We start from the raw sequence: 17,191 nt of genomic DNA on the forward strand, positions 1-17,191 counted from the left end.
ATTGTAGTATATGTTATTGCTTTTCTCTTGTTTAAATTGAAGCAAACTCTAAAGCTAAACTTGTAACTGAATAAATAACAAAAATGTACAGGCGTGTATCTTACAAATGTATAACATAAGACAATTTATGATTAGGAGTTGAATTGTATTTATAGCTGTGCGGCCAGGCATTAAGTGAAGTGTCACTTGTTTAGTGACCAGTGTAAGTTACAAGCCAGATGCACATGGCATAAGAATGACTTTACTACAGGTTTGCTGGCCTTTAAGACACATTTGTCTCTGAGCAATTAGTGGTATCCTCACAGGCCAATGAAGAACAGTTATCAAGGAAACACTGTATGATGTTGAACAGCCTAGATAGTTCTTATGAAACGCTCTCAGAATTGTAAGACATTACAATGAAGAACCACTCTTAAATGTGATTGTTTTGCAAGGTTCTGCTTGTATATTATTCTGGACTCTTACCAACGGAGCAGTCGGGACCCATCCAGTTAGGGTCACAACTACACAATCCTGTGTCGGTAAGGAATGTTCCGTGCCCACTGCACTGCTCTGGGCATTGTGCTCTTGGAAGTTCACAGTTTTGTCCTCCCCAGCCTGGACTGCAGAGGCATTCTCCGTTCACGCAGACTCCATGATTGGAACATGTTGGATCTAGACAATCAACTGGAGAAGAGAAATAAAAATGCAAGCAAATTTAGTAAGACGTTTTAGATACACGAATTCTAAAGTCAGAGGGTCCACTATTTTCAAAATTAGCATGCATCCATCATAATTAAGGCAATCTCAGAAGCAACTAGCATCACCTAACAACAGCAGTGTGTTGGACAATAATGCTAACTATGCCAAACTTTTCAAGCAGTGTCCATCATACAGTACCCTGCCATTCAGCCTCTCAACAAGCTGGTGCCTGCCTCACCACATTTCATCCGGCTTTTGCTAACAATGCGAAAAGAAATGTCAGTTTTGTGAACGTACGTGGTAGGTATCAGACAATGTGGAAGTCCCACTGACTAACTGCTCAGCCACAAAGTGCCTGGGTTTATGAACCCAGACTATTAACAGGAAAGAACTGTCACTCCTGAGACTTTATGCTTTTGTGGATTTTCACTTGTCAGTTTTTTGTTTGTCAATATATGGTTTTTGGTATACTATTATTTGTTCCAATGTAAGCAACACGTAATAATTAATAAACATGTGGTCCTTTGCAATATTGCAATGTTTAAAATATATGCTGCTAAGTATAAACTATAACAAGTATCCTCTGGTACAGAAATATTTGTAACTTGCTTCAGCTCTGTTATTTCTTGCTCATATTAATATTGCCACAAGATGCGCCCATCTCAAAAGTTCAGTTGTTCTCATCTCTAAGCTCCTCAGGCCAGAAAACAAACACTAGCTTGCGAAACCGAAATGTTTTCATATTCTCATTAATATTTAAAGGTTGTTTCACTTGTTCTTATGTGCGCAGCCTAGATACCTGCTTGTATTTTATTAAGAACGAACCACTTGACCCTATTCAAAGTTGTGAGTACTAGAGTCTGCTTTGCCATTGCTCAACAAGATTGGTTCATTTTGCCATGGTAGGGGAGCCCCTGGCTGGTTCATTGTGTGATTCACAGATCATTATTTTTCTGTGATTTAATAAACACTTTCAGACTTCGATTGGCAAGTGAGATTTCTTTGGCACAACTGAATAATGAATTCACACAACCTGCTGAAATGTGACTGACTATGCTTAGCGAATAGCTCATATCAGATGATGCCCCTTTTAGTTTACACACACATGTATATATTTTTTACACACACACACACATACACATTTATATCTATATCTATATAAATATATATATATATATATATATATATATATATATATATATATATATTTATATATATATATATATCTATCTATCTATCTATCTATATATATATATATATATATATATATATATATATATATATATATATATATATATATCTATCTATCTATCTATATATATATATATATATATATATATATATATATATATATATATATATATATATTACCTACTGGCGATAGCCAGTAGGTATATATAGTTAGGACCTAGCTACCATAGGAAATCCGCAACATTCTATTGGGAATACCTTTGGCGCCGGTGGAGGAATTTGCATGTAATTTTCCAAAATTTAGGCCAGCTCCGCTCCGCTTCTTCCCTGGAAGTTTCGGGGGGATTCGTGAAGTGGGGGCCGAGAAAAAAGAGGGGTCCCAAAACCTGTTTTCCCCATGTTAATTTCCATAGGACAAATTGACAAGGCTACAGCCTGAACCGCTGAACGGAATTTCACCAAACTTTGTAAAATTGTAGGGACTGGTACGCAGAAGTGCCTTTTGTATATTTGGTGAAAATTGCTCCAGTGGTTTTTACGAAAATTAACTTCAAAAAAATATATATATCTATAGGTGCGCTCCGAGCTCTTACCCATACGCTTACCCGTATGCGTACCGTACACGTACGTACGCGTACGTGTGTGTACCTCTCCGTGCACGAGCTGCATGCTGATTGGCTGCCACTCTCTGGCAACACTCCAAAACAGAAATTGTGGGCAGCCATCTTGTGCCTCGGAAGACTGAGGTACAGGAAAACAGAAAAACAAATGTGTAGAACTCAAAAAGGGGGCAGGGTAGAAGCACCCTGACCCCCTAGGCCTGCTCAGGGGGTCCCACAAGGACCCCCAAGGCAAAAAAAAAATTTAAAAAAATTAAAGTTGCGGGGTACGCGTACCGTACACGTACGTACGCGCACGGTACGCGTACCCCGCGATTTAAAATAAAACTTACAATTATTTTTATGGCCTGGGGGGTCCTTGTGGGACCCCCTGAGCAGGCCTAGGGGGTCAGGGTGCTTCTACCCTGCCCCCTTTGCGAGTTTTCCACCTTTGTTTCACTGCTTTCTTGTGCCTTGGTTCTACCGAGGCACAAGATGGCTGCCAATACTTCCTGGTTTGGAGTGGAGGCACAAGATGGCTGCCAATACTTCCTGGTTTGGAGTGTTGACAGACAGTGGCAGCCAATCAGCATGCCTTCCTGAGAAAGCTGCATGCTCATTGGCTGTCAACACTTCTAACCAGGAAGTGTTGGCATCCATCTTGTGCTAGTGTTGACAGACAGTGGCAGCCAATCAGCATGCCTTCCCGAGAAAGCTGCATGCTCATTGGCTGTCAACACTTCTAACCAGGAAGTGTTGGCATCCATCTTGTGCTCGGTAGACTGAGGCACAAGAAAGCAGACAAACAAACGTGTAGAACACAAAATGGGGGCAGGGTAAAAACACCCTGACCCCCTAGGGCTGCTCAGGTGGTCCCACTAGGATATTAATATATTTAAACGTCATCCCCTAATAGAATTAGCACTTGAAAAACCTTGCAAATTCACTGAAAAAACCATAGGTTTAAGGCCTTATATAGTTAGGAATTAGCATTTAAAAAACCTTTGAAAATCACTGAAAAAACCATAGGTTTCAGGCCTTATATAGTTAGGAATTAGCATTTAAAAAACCTTTGAAATTCACTGAAAAAAACATAAGTTTCAGGCCTTATATAGTTAGGAATTAGCATTTAAAAAACCTTGCAAATTCACTGAAAAAACCATAGGTTTCAGGCCTTATATAGTTAGGAATTAGCATTTAAAAAACCTTTGAAATTCACTCAAATAAAAAGTTTTAGGGGTGTTATAGTTAGCTGGACATTTCACTCATACAAAACCATTGAAATTGCTCCTATATAGTTAGTTGTACTAACTATATTACGCGCACCCGCAATCCACTGCTGATGATGTCACATATTACATCATTCATGACATGGTCAGTGACATCACTGATGACATCTCAAATGACATCACTGATGACATCATCCACGTGAAAATCATATACAACTTTTCCTTCTCTAGTAAAAACTTTCATCACTCTTTGTAAAACACAAGTATTATATTTGAATCCATTGACACAGCAATACAAGTATCTAAAAACCCACTCAGTGATTCCTAGATGTTTACACACATCTAATCACTTACCTGTAGATTCACTCATACATGCTGTCAATGAACACTATCAAAAATACCTATACACCTATATCGACATTACACACCAGCACACAACCTATTAACATATGAAGTTATCCTACTCATGTATGCAAACAATGGATCATACTTACATACTTACTTAGCTAAACACTTATACAAACACCACTTCATAGTAAGTCATACTTAGGGTATTATAAAATCATTATTACAAGTATACAGTCACTCACACCATCATTGAGTCTTATGTATACTTATACTGTCACATACACTGCCAAATGTTAGAATATGTAGTTTTAACTTCATATATCTAATGAATCAACTATTCACACATCTTTGGGCAGTCACACACCTCCCACCGAACCACACACACATTCACTCTCCCATAAAAATACTCAGTTAACTAATTAATAACTAAAATAAAGAAGCAAACTACATTCAATGGATGATGTCATCAGTGATGTCATTTGAGATGTCATCAGTGATGTCACTGACCATGTCATGAATGATGTTATATGTGACATCATCAGCAGTGGATTGCGGGTGTGCGAAATATAATTAGTACAACTAACTATATAGAAGCAATTTCAATGGTTTTGTATGAGTGAAATGTCCAGCTAACTATAACACCCCTAAAACTTATACATTTTTGAGTGAATTTCAAAGGTTTATTAAGTGCTAATTCCTAACTATATAAGGCCTGAAACCTATCGTTTTTTCAGTGAATATATATATATATATATATATATATAGATAGATAGATAGATAGATAGATAGATAGATATTTCCTCTCCAATCCTATGTCACCCACAGGATTCCAAAAAGAAGTCGCGCTCTCACTTTCCAATTCACAGCGGCAGTGTGTTGATTTATTGCTCCAGTCAAAATCAAAATTCACGATACAGGCGAACAACCTACGCATTTTCGGTATGCTTATACCTTGATCAAGGTTGGCATGTTCACAATAAACAGCGTTTTTTGTAATTTTCACATCATTACACAATTTCCTGTTACTTTGCATTTAGTCTAATAGTGCATTATGGGACATACCCCTAGATTCATCAAAGTTATGTTTAGCGAGTCCTTAATAGCGAATTATAAGGATTCACTATTAAAGACTTGCAAAACGGGATGCATGTAGGAACCGCAATATTTTTTGCGATTTCTACTTATTTCTTATTTGCAATTCGCTAATTGCTAATCGCAAATAAAGAAGGGCTTTCCCATTCATTCCTATGGGCCTAAAGGCCCATAGGAATGAATGGGGAGTCATTCCTTATTTGCGATTAGCAATTAGCGAATCGCAAATAAGGAAGCAATTTCAAGAGTGCCAGGGTGTCTTAAGGACACCCTGTTGCACCCCATAAATGGTAATGCTCACTGGTGTTGCGCACACACATGTCCCAAGGACATGTGTGTGTGTAACATACAACTTAGTAAAATGCACTAAAGTGCATATTTCAAAGTTTTTGCTATTTCCCACGAAGTTAGACTTCGCGGTAAATAGCGGCCCCAGATTGCGAATTCGCAATCTTGGAATGGTTCATGCATTGCATTTAAGGAATCGCAAATTGCGATTCCTTAAATGCAATCGCAATTTGAGAACTCGCAATTATTTGCGAATTCTTAAATTGCGAGTGCATGAACCCTTGATGCATCTCAAATGCCATTTTTGCGGGCGCAAACGGACGAATTTTGCGATTCGCACCGTTTGCGCTCGCAAAAATGCTAGATGCATCTACCTGATAGAGTTTTTGTATTTACAATTTAAAAATTCGGAAAGTGTTTTTATAGTTCACAGAGAAATATTGTCCTTTTCAAGTTATATATTTTGGTTGCTTGTCTTGTAATTGTGCAGACTGGTTGAATCAGGTTCTATTGATCCTCTTCCAAGGATTTTGACCTGATTTCTGACTTTTTTTGTAGTTTTGTAACTTTATTGTTCAAACCCCATTGTTTCTAGAATTAGTTTCATTCTTTTGTTTTTAGGGTCTGTTCGTCCCATGAAAATCATTCTGATTCGTGTCTTGGTTTCCTTGAGCATGCTTACAAGGAATATAACTTGATTCCATAAAGTTATCCATTGATTCTTTTTGTTTTCCTTTTTAAGCCACTTCTCATTGTAGAACCAACTCTTTTTTCTATTTCCCTTTTCTCTTTCCTTGGTTAAGAACATATCACGGTCTCCAGGATGCTTCAAAGGTGTATATATAATTATTCAGATAAGTTCAATCCATACCGGGACCTTGTTCTGAAATTAAAGATGTGTCTGGACTCCTTCTGCCTTAAAATTCGTTCCCTGTTACCCCACGCTCACTTTGTGGGACGGTTTCCATTCCACAGAATTTTAAACATTTCCAATCACCCTTGTGATGACCTATATATATATTTCCATTGAATCTGATGCCAAAAGCGGACACTCAGCCTCTTGTGTCGGGGCTTGTAGAGTGGGTGCTACCACTTTCAATATTCCGAAAGGAAACACGAACCAACAAGACAGCACCGTGAAGCAGGCCCGCCATCTGATCCTCATTTCATCATGTGTTTATTTACAGCAAAGATTGCAGCATGATGCGTTTCGACATCTACAAGTCTTAATCATATGCCAAATACCAGTTAGCCAGTTCCTCTGCTTTTAAAATGTAACATCCATCAATAGTAAAGAAAGACTTTGGACAGGATAAAATTAGCGCGCTCATTAATTACACATTGTACAGCTTGTCGTAAGATGAAACAGTGAAGATATACATCCTTGAGATCGTGTTGTCTAAATATTAGTGACATTACTTTTGTATTTTTTCTTCAAAATGTTGACAGTCACATAAAAATCTGAGTTTTCACTGCAAATTTTCGACATGTTGTTAAATCCTGGACTACAGTGTCCAACCTGTAGAGGTTCGACATGAGTCATGCTGGAATCTCTGCTGTGAATAAACACATAAACACAATACATTCTTAAAGAGATTGCTTTAAATGCCACTTTCCTTTAATTTATTTGAATGTTGCTAATGTGTTAGTCTATTACAGACATTTTAGGGATGATTATGATGACAGTGGGTCAGTCGGTGTTGGACCCACCAATATCTGCCCCTGCGATCCGCCCACCGCATTACAATGTGCGGGCGGAGGCAGCGCTCCCGACGGGCTCAAGGAGCTCTTTGGTGTATTGGAACCCACCATAATCCCCTAATGACAATGGAGCCAGACTCAGCTCGTTGTTGACATTATGATGGCACTTTCAGACAGCCTTTTCACGTCAGCCTTTCTGACATGAAAAGGCTGTTGGAAAGTGTCTTCCGGGCCCCTACTAGGACCTCTGTCCCTCCTAGACCTCTACTATGGGGCAGGTAGGAAACATCCCTGCACCATGTGACAAGCACCATGAGATTCTCGACAACAAAGGGAGAGATAGGGAAAAGAAGACACTCTCTCAGTCCCCAACCAATTATGCATAAACAAGAAAAGAGAGGTCAGATCAATCTCTGGTCAATCTTTCAGAGATCTCTAAAGACCACAAACAATGGAGTCAAATTAAGGTTAACACACCCGATTTGGGTGGTAAAGAAAGCCCTCACACACCGACCTAGTCAGTGTCATGCTTCATCATCGGGCCCCACCAAAGAGGCCGAGTGCCTCTTTGGTGTGCTACGACGCCAGAAAGACTGCGGAGCTGGTTGTGTGGGGAGGGCGTGCTCTAAATTACAGTGAACATTTTAAAAGTGCCTTAAAAAGGGTATCAAAAACAAATTTTAATGAGTGATCCCTAAGGCACAGAACAAAGAGTATTAAGTGTCTGGATTTAGTTGCCAAGGTTCAGGGTTGGTTAAATACAGAATATACTCAATCTTTAGTCAACATGTTTCAGCCATAAGGGTGGTTGTTATTTACCAAGGCATTCGTCAGGACTAAACCCCGGCGGTATGGGCTCTCTAATCACCCACCCTAACCTGGGGACGTGAAAGTGAAAATTTAAAAAAGTGAAAAAGTGCTTAAAAATGGGGGAAGAGTGAATTACTCATTCCAAAAATACTCCTTAAATTATGGAGTGTTACAGCACTTTAAAAAGGGGCGCTACTAGCACCATGGGTCTCGGGAGGGGATCGGAGCGAACCTGGCACATCGCCCTCAGTGCTCTCGATCCGCCTTGAACCTCGTTGTGGCCTCAATGCCGGACCCCGAAGATTCGGTTTTCACTTTTTTAAATTTTCACTTTCACGTCCCCAGGTTAGGGTGGGTGATTAGAGAGCCCATACCGCCGGGGTTTAGTCCTGACGAATGCCTTGGTAAATAACAACCACCCTTATGGCTGAAACATGTTGACTAAAGATTGAGTATATTCTGTATTTAACCAACCCTGAACCTTGGCAACTAAATCCAGACACTTAATACTCTTTGTTCTGTGCCTTAGGGATCACTCATTAAAATTTGTTTTTGATACCCTTTTTTAAGGCACTTTTAAAATTTTCACTGTAATTTAGAGCACGCCCTCCCCACACAACCAGCTCCGCAGTCTTTCTGGCGTCGTAGCACACCAAAGAGGCACTCGGCCTCTTTGGTGGGGCCCGATGATGAAGCATGACACTGACTAGGTCGGTGTGTGAGGGCTTTCTTTACCACCCAAATCGGGTGTGTTAACCTTAATTTGACTCCATTGTTTGTGGTCTTTAGAGATCTCTGAAAGATTGACCAGAGATTGATCTGACCTCTCTTTTCTTGTTCAAGCACCATGAGATGCCAGCTACATGATGCAGGGATCTTTACAAACAGCCATTCTACAGTGGAAGCTTGTGCTGCGGGCCTATTCTGTCCGCCGCACAAGCTTCCGTTGTAGAATTAATGTTTCTGGCCACCCTATGCGGGTTCCATCCAAATCAGGCAGAAGGAACCGCCGACCTACGGTTAGCCGATTCCAGACCGATACGATGTCAGGTGGACACATGTCCGCCCGATATTGTAATCAGGGCCTAAATGTTTATTTTTCATGCAACATTTATACATAAACCGTTTTTTGTGGTTCTAAACAGAACCTCACATATGAAAAATGCGTGGGTGTCGCAGAGAGTATTTGCAGTAATATTTGTGAGCTGTTGCTGCCTTCAATATTAAATACATACATCACTATCCCTGTACACTAGATATAAACCCTTTTAGAAGTTGGTTAAGTGTGCCTGTGCACTATTAATGATCTGGCCAAAAATTACATGAAACAGCTGAGATTGGATCAGAAATTCAAAGCTGTTTTGAATAGGGGTTCCCAAAATACTTTTGGCCCAGGGACCCAAAATACTTAAGATATCCTTTAACACATCTGAGGTTGTGCTGGTGGAATGTTACCTCACAGTTCAGTGAGGACAGCTCGTTTCAAGGACGTATCCATTTTCTATGGCTTGTGGTTGGTTTCTGTCGGTATTAGGACCCACAAGCTAATACTCTCTGCTTCCTGCTCCGACTGCACAAATGATGTAACAGGAGATACCTACCACAATAGGTGCGAGCATTCCAATAGTATCGTTATTGCATATGGAAATATAAGCTACCAATTACAGTGTTACTTGCATACACGATCTTCAACAATGCAACAAAAAGGGATATAAAACTTACATCCATCCTGTGACAACAACACTTTTGATGAGGGATTAAATGTTTAATGTGCTGGTCTTACTGCTTAGGTTCCTCTGGTACCGAATTTATTACTATAATTCATAAAGCTAAATGTGAAAAGCTTTGCACATTCTCATCGACAATAAACAAAATAGATTGAAAAGTTTTGGGAACTAAGTGTACTGTAAAACCCGCAAGGACTGTAACTGTGAAATACACTTATAAAAGTTAAATGTCGCTGAAAAATGGCTTGACCGCGGAATTGACAAGAAAAAAAAAACCTGGACACATTAACCTAATTTGTCAATTTCACCTCCATCGCCACAAGAGCCCAGAGTGAAACCTGACAAATGTGCCTTTTCATTTTCCTACTCAAATTTGTTAATAGGGCAGCGCTGTTTATGCAGCAAAAAATTTAGATCACACTTATCGATTCAGTGCTACTGCCATTTCAGGCAAATTGTTTTGAACGACGTGACCATGATGAATATCAGAAATAAAAAGGCAGCCGGAAAAAAAAATAAACGCTGATGCAGCCCGCTCTAATTATATTTCCTTTTGTGGGAACAGCTTGGGAATGTAGTCGGCCCTTTCTTTTTGGAAGGACAGATCAATAGCGAGCTGCATCTCTGTCGACGCCTACAGGTGCGCCTACACGCGCAGCATGGCTTTCAGCCCATTCACCAAATAAACCTCATTACTGCTGAGCAGGCCCAGGAAAGAGTAGTCAGTCTGCTCCAGTTTCCATGCTGTTTCCGAGGTGTTGAAATTGGATGCACTTTATGCAAATGAGGTCGAAACTTCTTACACCGCAAAGCTTCTTTTTCGCCAGACAATTGATGTTTGTGGAAGGTCATTTTGACCTTTCTTGTCATCTTATTGTATCGTTTCAGTTATTCCAGATCGCTTCTCCCAAGTACATTTATCATTGCTGAGTCAAGTCATTTGAAATTGTCTGAAACTTCCCCGCCTTTGTAACTGGGGACATTGCACTTTTTAGCAACAAAGTTTACATGTGTTACTTGATGGTTGTGGCCATCAATGCAGAATATTGTATTATATTTCCAGTGGTGCAGTGCATCGCTTCAGGCGTTAATCATGTACACAGTGACACCAGAGACCAGTGACTCCCACTGGCTGAGAACCATCAGGTGTATCTATGGATACCTGCCTGCTTGGCCATGGGGACTCCTTTCACTGGATTGAAGGCTTGCTGTAGGGGCACTATGTTTAAAGCACCTGCTTTGTAAACCTTTTTATTCAGATGAAGAGGATGTTGGTAGTAGGCCCACCCTCAATTCCGTTGGATATCCATCACTGTGATCCAGTGGTACTGTGGTGGACAGACCGCTGGATCAGGGTTACTGTTGCCAAAGCCAGCGGATGCTCTACCAAAAGTAACTAACTTGTTCCTCTGACTCTAAATAGAGTGAGAGAACCGTGGGCGTGTCAGGGCACAGGACACCCAGCATATAGCGTTAGAACTTCTCCAATAAACCCTAAATAAGGCTCTAAGCCTTTTGTAAATGTCCAGTAGTAGAACTGATGCTCTACCAAAACTAACTAACTTGTTCCTCTGACTCTAAATAGAGTGAGAGAACCGTGGGTTTGCCAGGGCACAGGACACCCAGCATATAGTGTTAGAACTTCTCCAATAAACCCTAAATAAGGGCCCTAAGCCTTTCGTAAATGTCCAGTAGTAGAACTGGAACTGGAACCCCTGACCCTAAGCCTGATGCTTTTCCCACCACAGAAACTCAGATGCTGGCTGTCATGCTGGTCCAGTTTTGCGAAGAACAATACAATTAATGTAAAGAGTGTAATTTATAAATACTGGACGGTGGTCTCTCCAGCAGGGCGACCGAGTAATTTACTGTGAAACAATGGGGCATTCACTTGAATATAAATTGGCCTCTAATACAAACTTAGGAATCTTCACCTCTGCTTCGTCTAGCAGCTCCTTGATGATGACACCTCCTCCTCCAATACCACCAGCTACATTGCCCACTAATTGTTAACTTCTCAGACATTTTTCTTCGAAAATTCTTCTAAGCCTAAAAGTAAGTGGAGACCGGGCCCAACCACCAAAAAAAGGCTGGCATAACCTAAACTTTGACCTGGTCTCACACATCTAGGTGTCCGCTGTTGGCGCTTTGCCACCAGATTTTACAAAAAAAAAATTATATTCACAAATCCAGTTCTGCTGATTTGCAATTTTGTTGTTTTGGTGTCAAATAATTTAATAAGATTTACACAATTTTACAAAATTGGTATATTTTTTTGTGTTGTGTTTTTACCTCATTACTGTTAAAGTGCTGCATAAATACTTTAAATATTACCTCTAACTTAAGCCTGACTGCTTTTGTGCCGTACTTCCAGAGGGTTAAACATAGTTTAATTTAGTGACTTTTTGTGGTGCACTCTGATAGGGATTGCAATTGTTGGTTGAGAAGGGATCACACCCCCCTCAAGCAAAACCCTCTTTCTAATAATAATGAGCTGTTGGTGAAGAAGACGTTGGGGTATCCAAATACTTTGCTTCTTTTGGAGAGTCGAACTTTCAGTAGTAAGTCGATCTCACGTACCTTTCAGAATAAGTAGGTAGGTGGAATAGGGATGTTTCTACGTAGGTGGAATAGGGATGTTTTTATGTTAATTTGTGGATGTGATTGAAGAGTCTTGCTGTTACAACTTCACCACTTTTTAAAAACTGCATTTTTACAGTCAACAGAACTGTACTTGGTTATGCATGGACTACAGTTTGGGTTTCTTAAAAACTTTAAGAATAACTACACTTGCCTGTCTTGTACCTTATTGATGTTTTAATTTCTGTCAGTGGAATTAATGCATGACTTACAGTCAAAGATGTCATAACAATGTAAATGTTGAGAATCTATAACAGAATCTGGCCATGTTGGACATGAATTTATAATTAAAATCCAGATACTATAAATTATTTTGGAGCTCTCCCAGGGTACACAATTGAGTGAAGTATTCTGAGATCGTCTCTGCTCTTATAAAGCAACTCTACAACCCAAAAAGGTTATACAAATCTGATATGCAAGGGTGCTCATATAAAATATGGGAGGATAACTTTCTCAAAAGACCTCATCTAGGTATTCTCACTTAGTCTGCATGCCTTTTTGGTCAAGATAAGGTTATATTTCCATAGGTAGCAACTGCTTATCTTGTGTTGTCTTCAGCATTGTCACACTAGATCACATGTTGCTGCTTCACACAGGGCCAGATGTATGGCCATTTTATTTTGCGCCTTGCAATTGGTGACTAATTGCTTGTCGCAAATTGCAAGGCACAAAATAAAATGTACAACAGTGTGTTTAACACTGTTTGGGATTCCCAATGGGGTCGCAAATTGCGAGGCTCATTAATATTAATGAGCCTCTCGCAATTTGCGAGCCCATTGGGAATGACAGGCCCTCCCGGGGATAGTGGCCTGCTGAGCTCAGCAGACCACCATGTCTGGGACTGCTTTGAAATAAAGTAGTTTTTTAGAAAAAAAATGCAGCCTGTTATCCTTAAAGGAAAACGGGATGAATTGATTTTTTTGTTTTTAAATAAACATTTATCGTTTAATTTTTTAAGGGCAGGCAGTGGTCCCTTGGATCCCCACTGCCTGCCCTAAAAAAATATTTTCGCATGCATTTGCTAATGAGAAGGGGTCCCCTGAGGAATGCATTACCACCTACTTGATGTAGGTGGTAACAGCAAGGAAATAGAGACAGTGAAGCAACTTCACTGTAAAAGAAGACCAGTACAGGTTTGCATAAGAAGTAAACATGGTGGACAGGGCACTCAAAAAACAACCTGCAATTTCTGTAGAAATAGAAGCATGTAAAGTATAATGGGGAGCTAGAGGAAGACAATTGTGAGTGTAAGTAGGGCAACCCACAAAGAGTATACAATGAGGAGAGAAATGGGTTTAAGGATAGAGGCGAGAAAGGAATGGTGAGACATTTTCAAAGACAACAAAGGTGGTAGATGTCAAGGGCAGAGACGTACCATGAATTCATGTGGAATGAAAGGATGTATAGTATCATTAAACATAACATTTAAGCAAAATAAATTTGTTTCTTTTTAGATACTCAAATGATCTGGCATTCATCTACTGTTGTGAATGTACCACATATTGAGACCTAACACCAGATGAACAAGCGGCTGTTAACTGTCCATTCACTTATATTATGTTTTGGCAAAATAATAACACGGTGGAAATCCACAGCATTCTATTGATGCAGAGGTTGAAAGTATAATTGGTAGTTCCAATTGGCAGTAGTTAAACTGATTAATAAAGAATCTGTGAAATTATCAAGATGAAAGTTTAAAAAGAAGTTATAAATGAACCCTCATCCAAAGCTATATATCTGGTATTCATGTTTCTCTCTTCTCATTCCCTCGTCTGTTTCTTCTTTTTGGTAACATGTTTAACTATTGTTCTTGTCTCAGGTTCTGGATGAGTGTCTGCCACTCATTAGTTCACAATCCATCAGCCTGTTTTAGAGGAAGAAATATGGACTCTTTTGACTAAATCCACTACTCCCCTCCTTCTTTACCAATACATTTGGTTTGTCCTTACTTTTTTGTTATTATTCAATTCATCTTTTTATTCTTAAATTTTCCTTTCTTCCTATAAATCTACTTCTGCTTAAAAAAACTCTTGCTGGATCTCAATTGATTTATTGAGGTTGTGATTGATATCTTTTTTTAATATCTATCCAAAGACCTTGAAGTTATTGTCTTTGGCCAGGTCTCGTCCGTTCTTAAGTTCAATTCATTGCTACATACTTGCCATGAAGAATACTTTTCCATTTTTTTAATGTATCTCCTTTATCTTTTTGGTATTCTCTTAAATGGTTTAGTTATTCCTGAATACTTGCTTTGGCGACTTCAGACTACTCAAAATAAATGCATCTGCCTTTTGTGTACTTTTCCTTACGAAGAGTATATCAAAACATAACTTTCTCAATGCTGTTAGTTTCCGTTCTCAGTACAATTTAGGTTTTGTTTTATTTTCTTTCACCATCTTCACAGCTGCATACTCCTTATCTGTGCTCATTGGTCTAACTTTTATATTGTCTCCATCTGTGCATTATTTGTCCGGCAACCTCCTTGTACTGCTTCTCAATTTGCTTATTCATCCTATTGAGTCTCAAATGAGCTTCCTTTTTAGGTCAAGTGTAGGGAGCGCATGCGCTGTCTCTTTCAAGACATGCTGTGTCTACTCTGGGGGCTCCAAGCACACTCATCAGTTTTCATTTGAATTCCTGTGTGCCGTTTGGCAATCCTTGCTTTTAGTGGTTAATTGCTTCTATTAGTCCCTCCTGTTGGTGTATGATTCCCTTCCCATGTAGACTGACCCTATTACATGTAGTAGTTCCCTGTGGTTTATTTAGTTTTAGCAGACTATTATTTTTGTGTGTCTCCGCTCGTATTTTTGTAATGTTGTGTTTTTGCACTCAGCTGATGGCATTTAGCATTTTTCAAACACAAGGTGGCATGTGTAAACAGACTTTGTTTAGTTACTTCAGAATCCCACATGGCAATATTTTATTGGGCTTTTCGATTAGCTTGATCTTTGGCGCCTGTTACTTTCATCTTTTGAAAAGCTCAATTATGCATATGTGTAAATAAGTGCTGAAGTTCATAAGATGTGACACTTTTATACAGTTCTTTGTAAGTGAGGGCTCTCTGGCAACAAAAACACAATAGCAAATGGTGCAGTCTTTCTTCTAGTTCAATTCCACAAGCAATACTTCTGATTTGGTTGGATTGTTTGAGACCTGTAGGGTTCTCTTTTACAACAGCCAGTTACAAACAAGGGGCTTCGGGCTTGTTGTATGGCTGGAGCATCAGTAGGAAAATAAAGATGCATGATTTTAACAGGGGTAGGGCACCGGATAGATGAGGGGTGGGTTGTGGGTTTTCCAAGAGGTTATCACATAGGGATACTAGTCTATGCAGACTAGGTTTGCCTCATATTGACAATACCCTATTAAACTGCATTACTCCGAAGTCGGTGCAATTCCTTCTGTCTTATTCATAGTTATTTTCTCTAATAGAGCTCAGTCCTGTAGGTGAACTTTGCAATTCATGTGCCGCACATACCTTCGGCCTCTGTGTAAGTAATAGACCCCACTCTACAAAACAAAGAGGGCATGCTGGTCAGCTCCTTTTTCATGTCTGTGAGCATCGCACGCACTATGCTTTTCGTGTCTCTCGCATTCTGTGGTTTGTCTGCTTGTGAGCACCTCATGGTCTGCTCTGTTGTGACCTCATACGGCGTACTCATTTGTAAGCTTTTCTTGCACAATACACACTGCCATATCATGGAAGCAGCTGCTGTATGCTGCACTTGTTTTTTTGTGGGCATGGACGGAGCTGACGCTAAGACTCGAACCCAGTTCCCCAGTTCCAAAGTCAGTCGGATCTGGAAGTTATGCCGCATGTTTGTGTTTCCCTATCTCAATAACCCAAGATCCCAGAACACAAACCAAATCCCAGAACCTGGATAAGCTACTATCTGTTGTCATTGCACCATGCGGGCTCTGAGTATGGTGATTCATGGTGGAGCTCACATCATGCACAACTGTCCACAGTTTATTTATTTGTTAGGGATTTTTAAAATAAGCAAGTTCATACAAGCAATGCAGTTTTGCACATCTTTGCACATGACTTGATGTTGTTGTTTTCTATTGAGGGTACAAGGGGAGTCATCATTTAACCGTGCAAAGGGGAGTAGGTCCCCTTGATGGAGGGACTGAATGAATCTGCCTTCCCTTACTACTGTTTAACTTGAAGCATTGCGACCCTAGTGATATGGAGGCATAAGGTGCTCCAAATCAATGCCTCATCAGGGGCATACATGTAAGCATTTTCTAACAGTCTAAACTATGTTAAAGTAAATAACCTTCATAATAAACACAATGATTTTCAGGGTCTCACACAAGCAAAGTGGCCGGGTGCAGCAGTGTGTTCAACAAACATGAATCAGATTGCATGACCCATTGTGTAGTAATTATATAGCTAATTCCTGGCGGTACAGCACCAAAGACAATGTGCTGCATGGCTAAACCCTCATAACGTTCCAAAGACGAGACCTATTGGCTGTGCCACAGCTTGTTTCATTTGGATAAGCTTTGCATTTATCTTTTTTTAAGAAATCACCTGCTAATCAAGCGTGTCTGTTTTTTAAAATTTGTTCTAAATGTGCTTTCTAAACTCTTTTGCTGATTGCCATTGTAAAGCCCTTTTGCTAAATGTACTGAAATAAATAAATAACACATTTTAGCAATATCTTCACAGACAATAGTGGCAGGATTTGTAGGATTAAATTTAAGGAGAGTTAGATTTTGAATTCTTACAATGAAGGTTCTTCTATCACTTGGGACTGATATTGCCTCCATCTAAGTATAATTAAATATGTAGTCTTTTAAAACTTCTATTTAATCTCCATCATTTTGAATTTGACAATTCTATTTTTCAAAACTCCTAATAATTTTAATATATGTTTAA

At 39.6% G+C, this 17,191-nt stretch overlaps 1 protein-coding gene across 1 annotated transcript in view; it reads right to left on the reverse strand.

The window, feature by feature from the left end:
• The window catches only part of TENM2 (teneurin transmembrane protein 2), a 1,287,822-nt gene that overhangs the window by 342,404 nt on the left and 928,227 nt on the right, over positions 1 to 17,191 (reverse strand). Inside the window, exon 11 of the mRNA XM_078653379.1 lies at positions 466 to 666. Within this exon, the coding sequence (XP_078509505.1) occupies positions 466 to 666 (201 nt within the window). The remainder of the gene's footprint in view (positions 1 to 465; positions 667 to 17,191) is intronic.

Source organism: Lissotriton helveticus, chromosome 7 (genome assembly GCF_964261635.1).
Source record: "Lissotriton helveticus chromosome 7, aLisHel1.1, whole genome shotgun sequence".
NCBI lineage: Eukaryota > Metazoa > Chordata > Amphibia > Caudata > Salamandridae > Lissotriton > Lissotriton helveticus.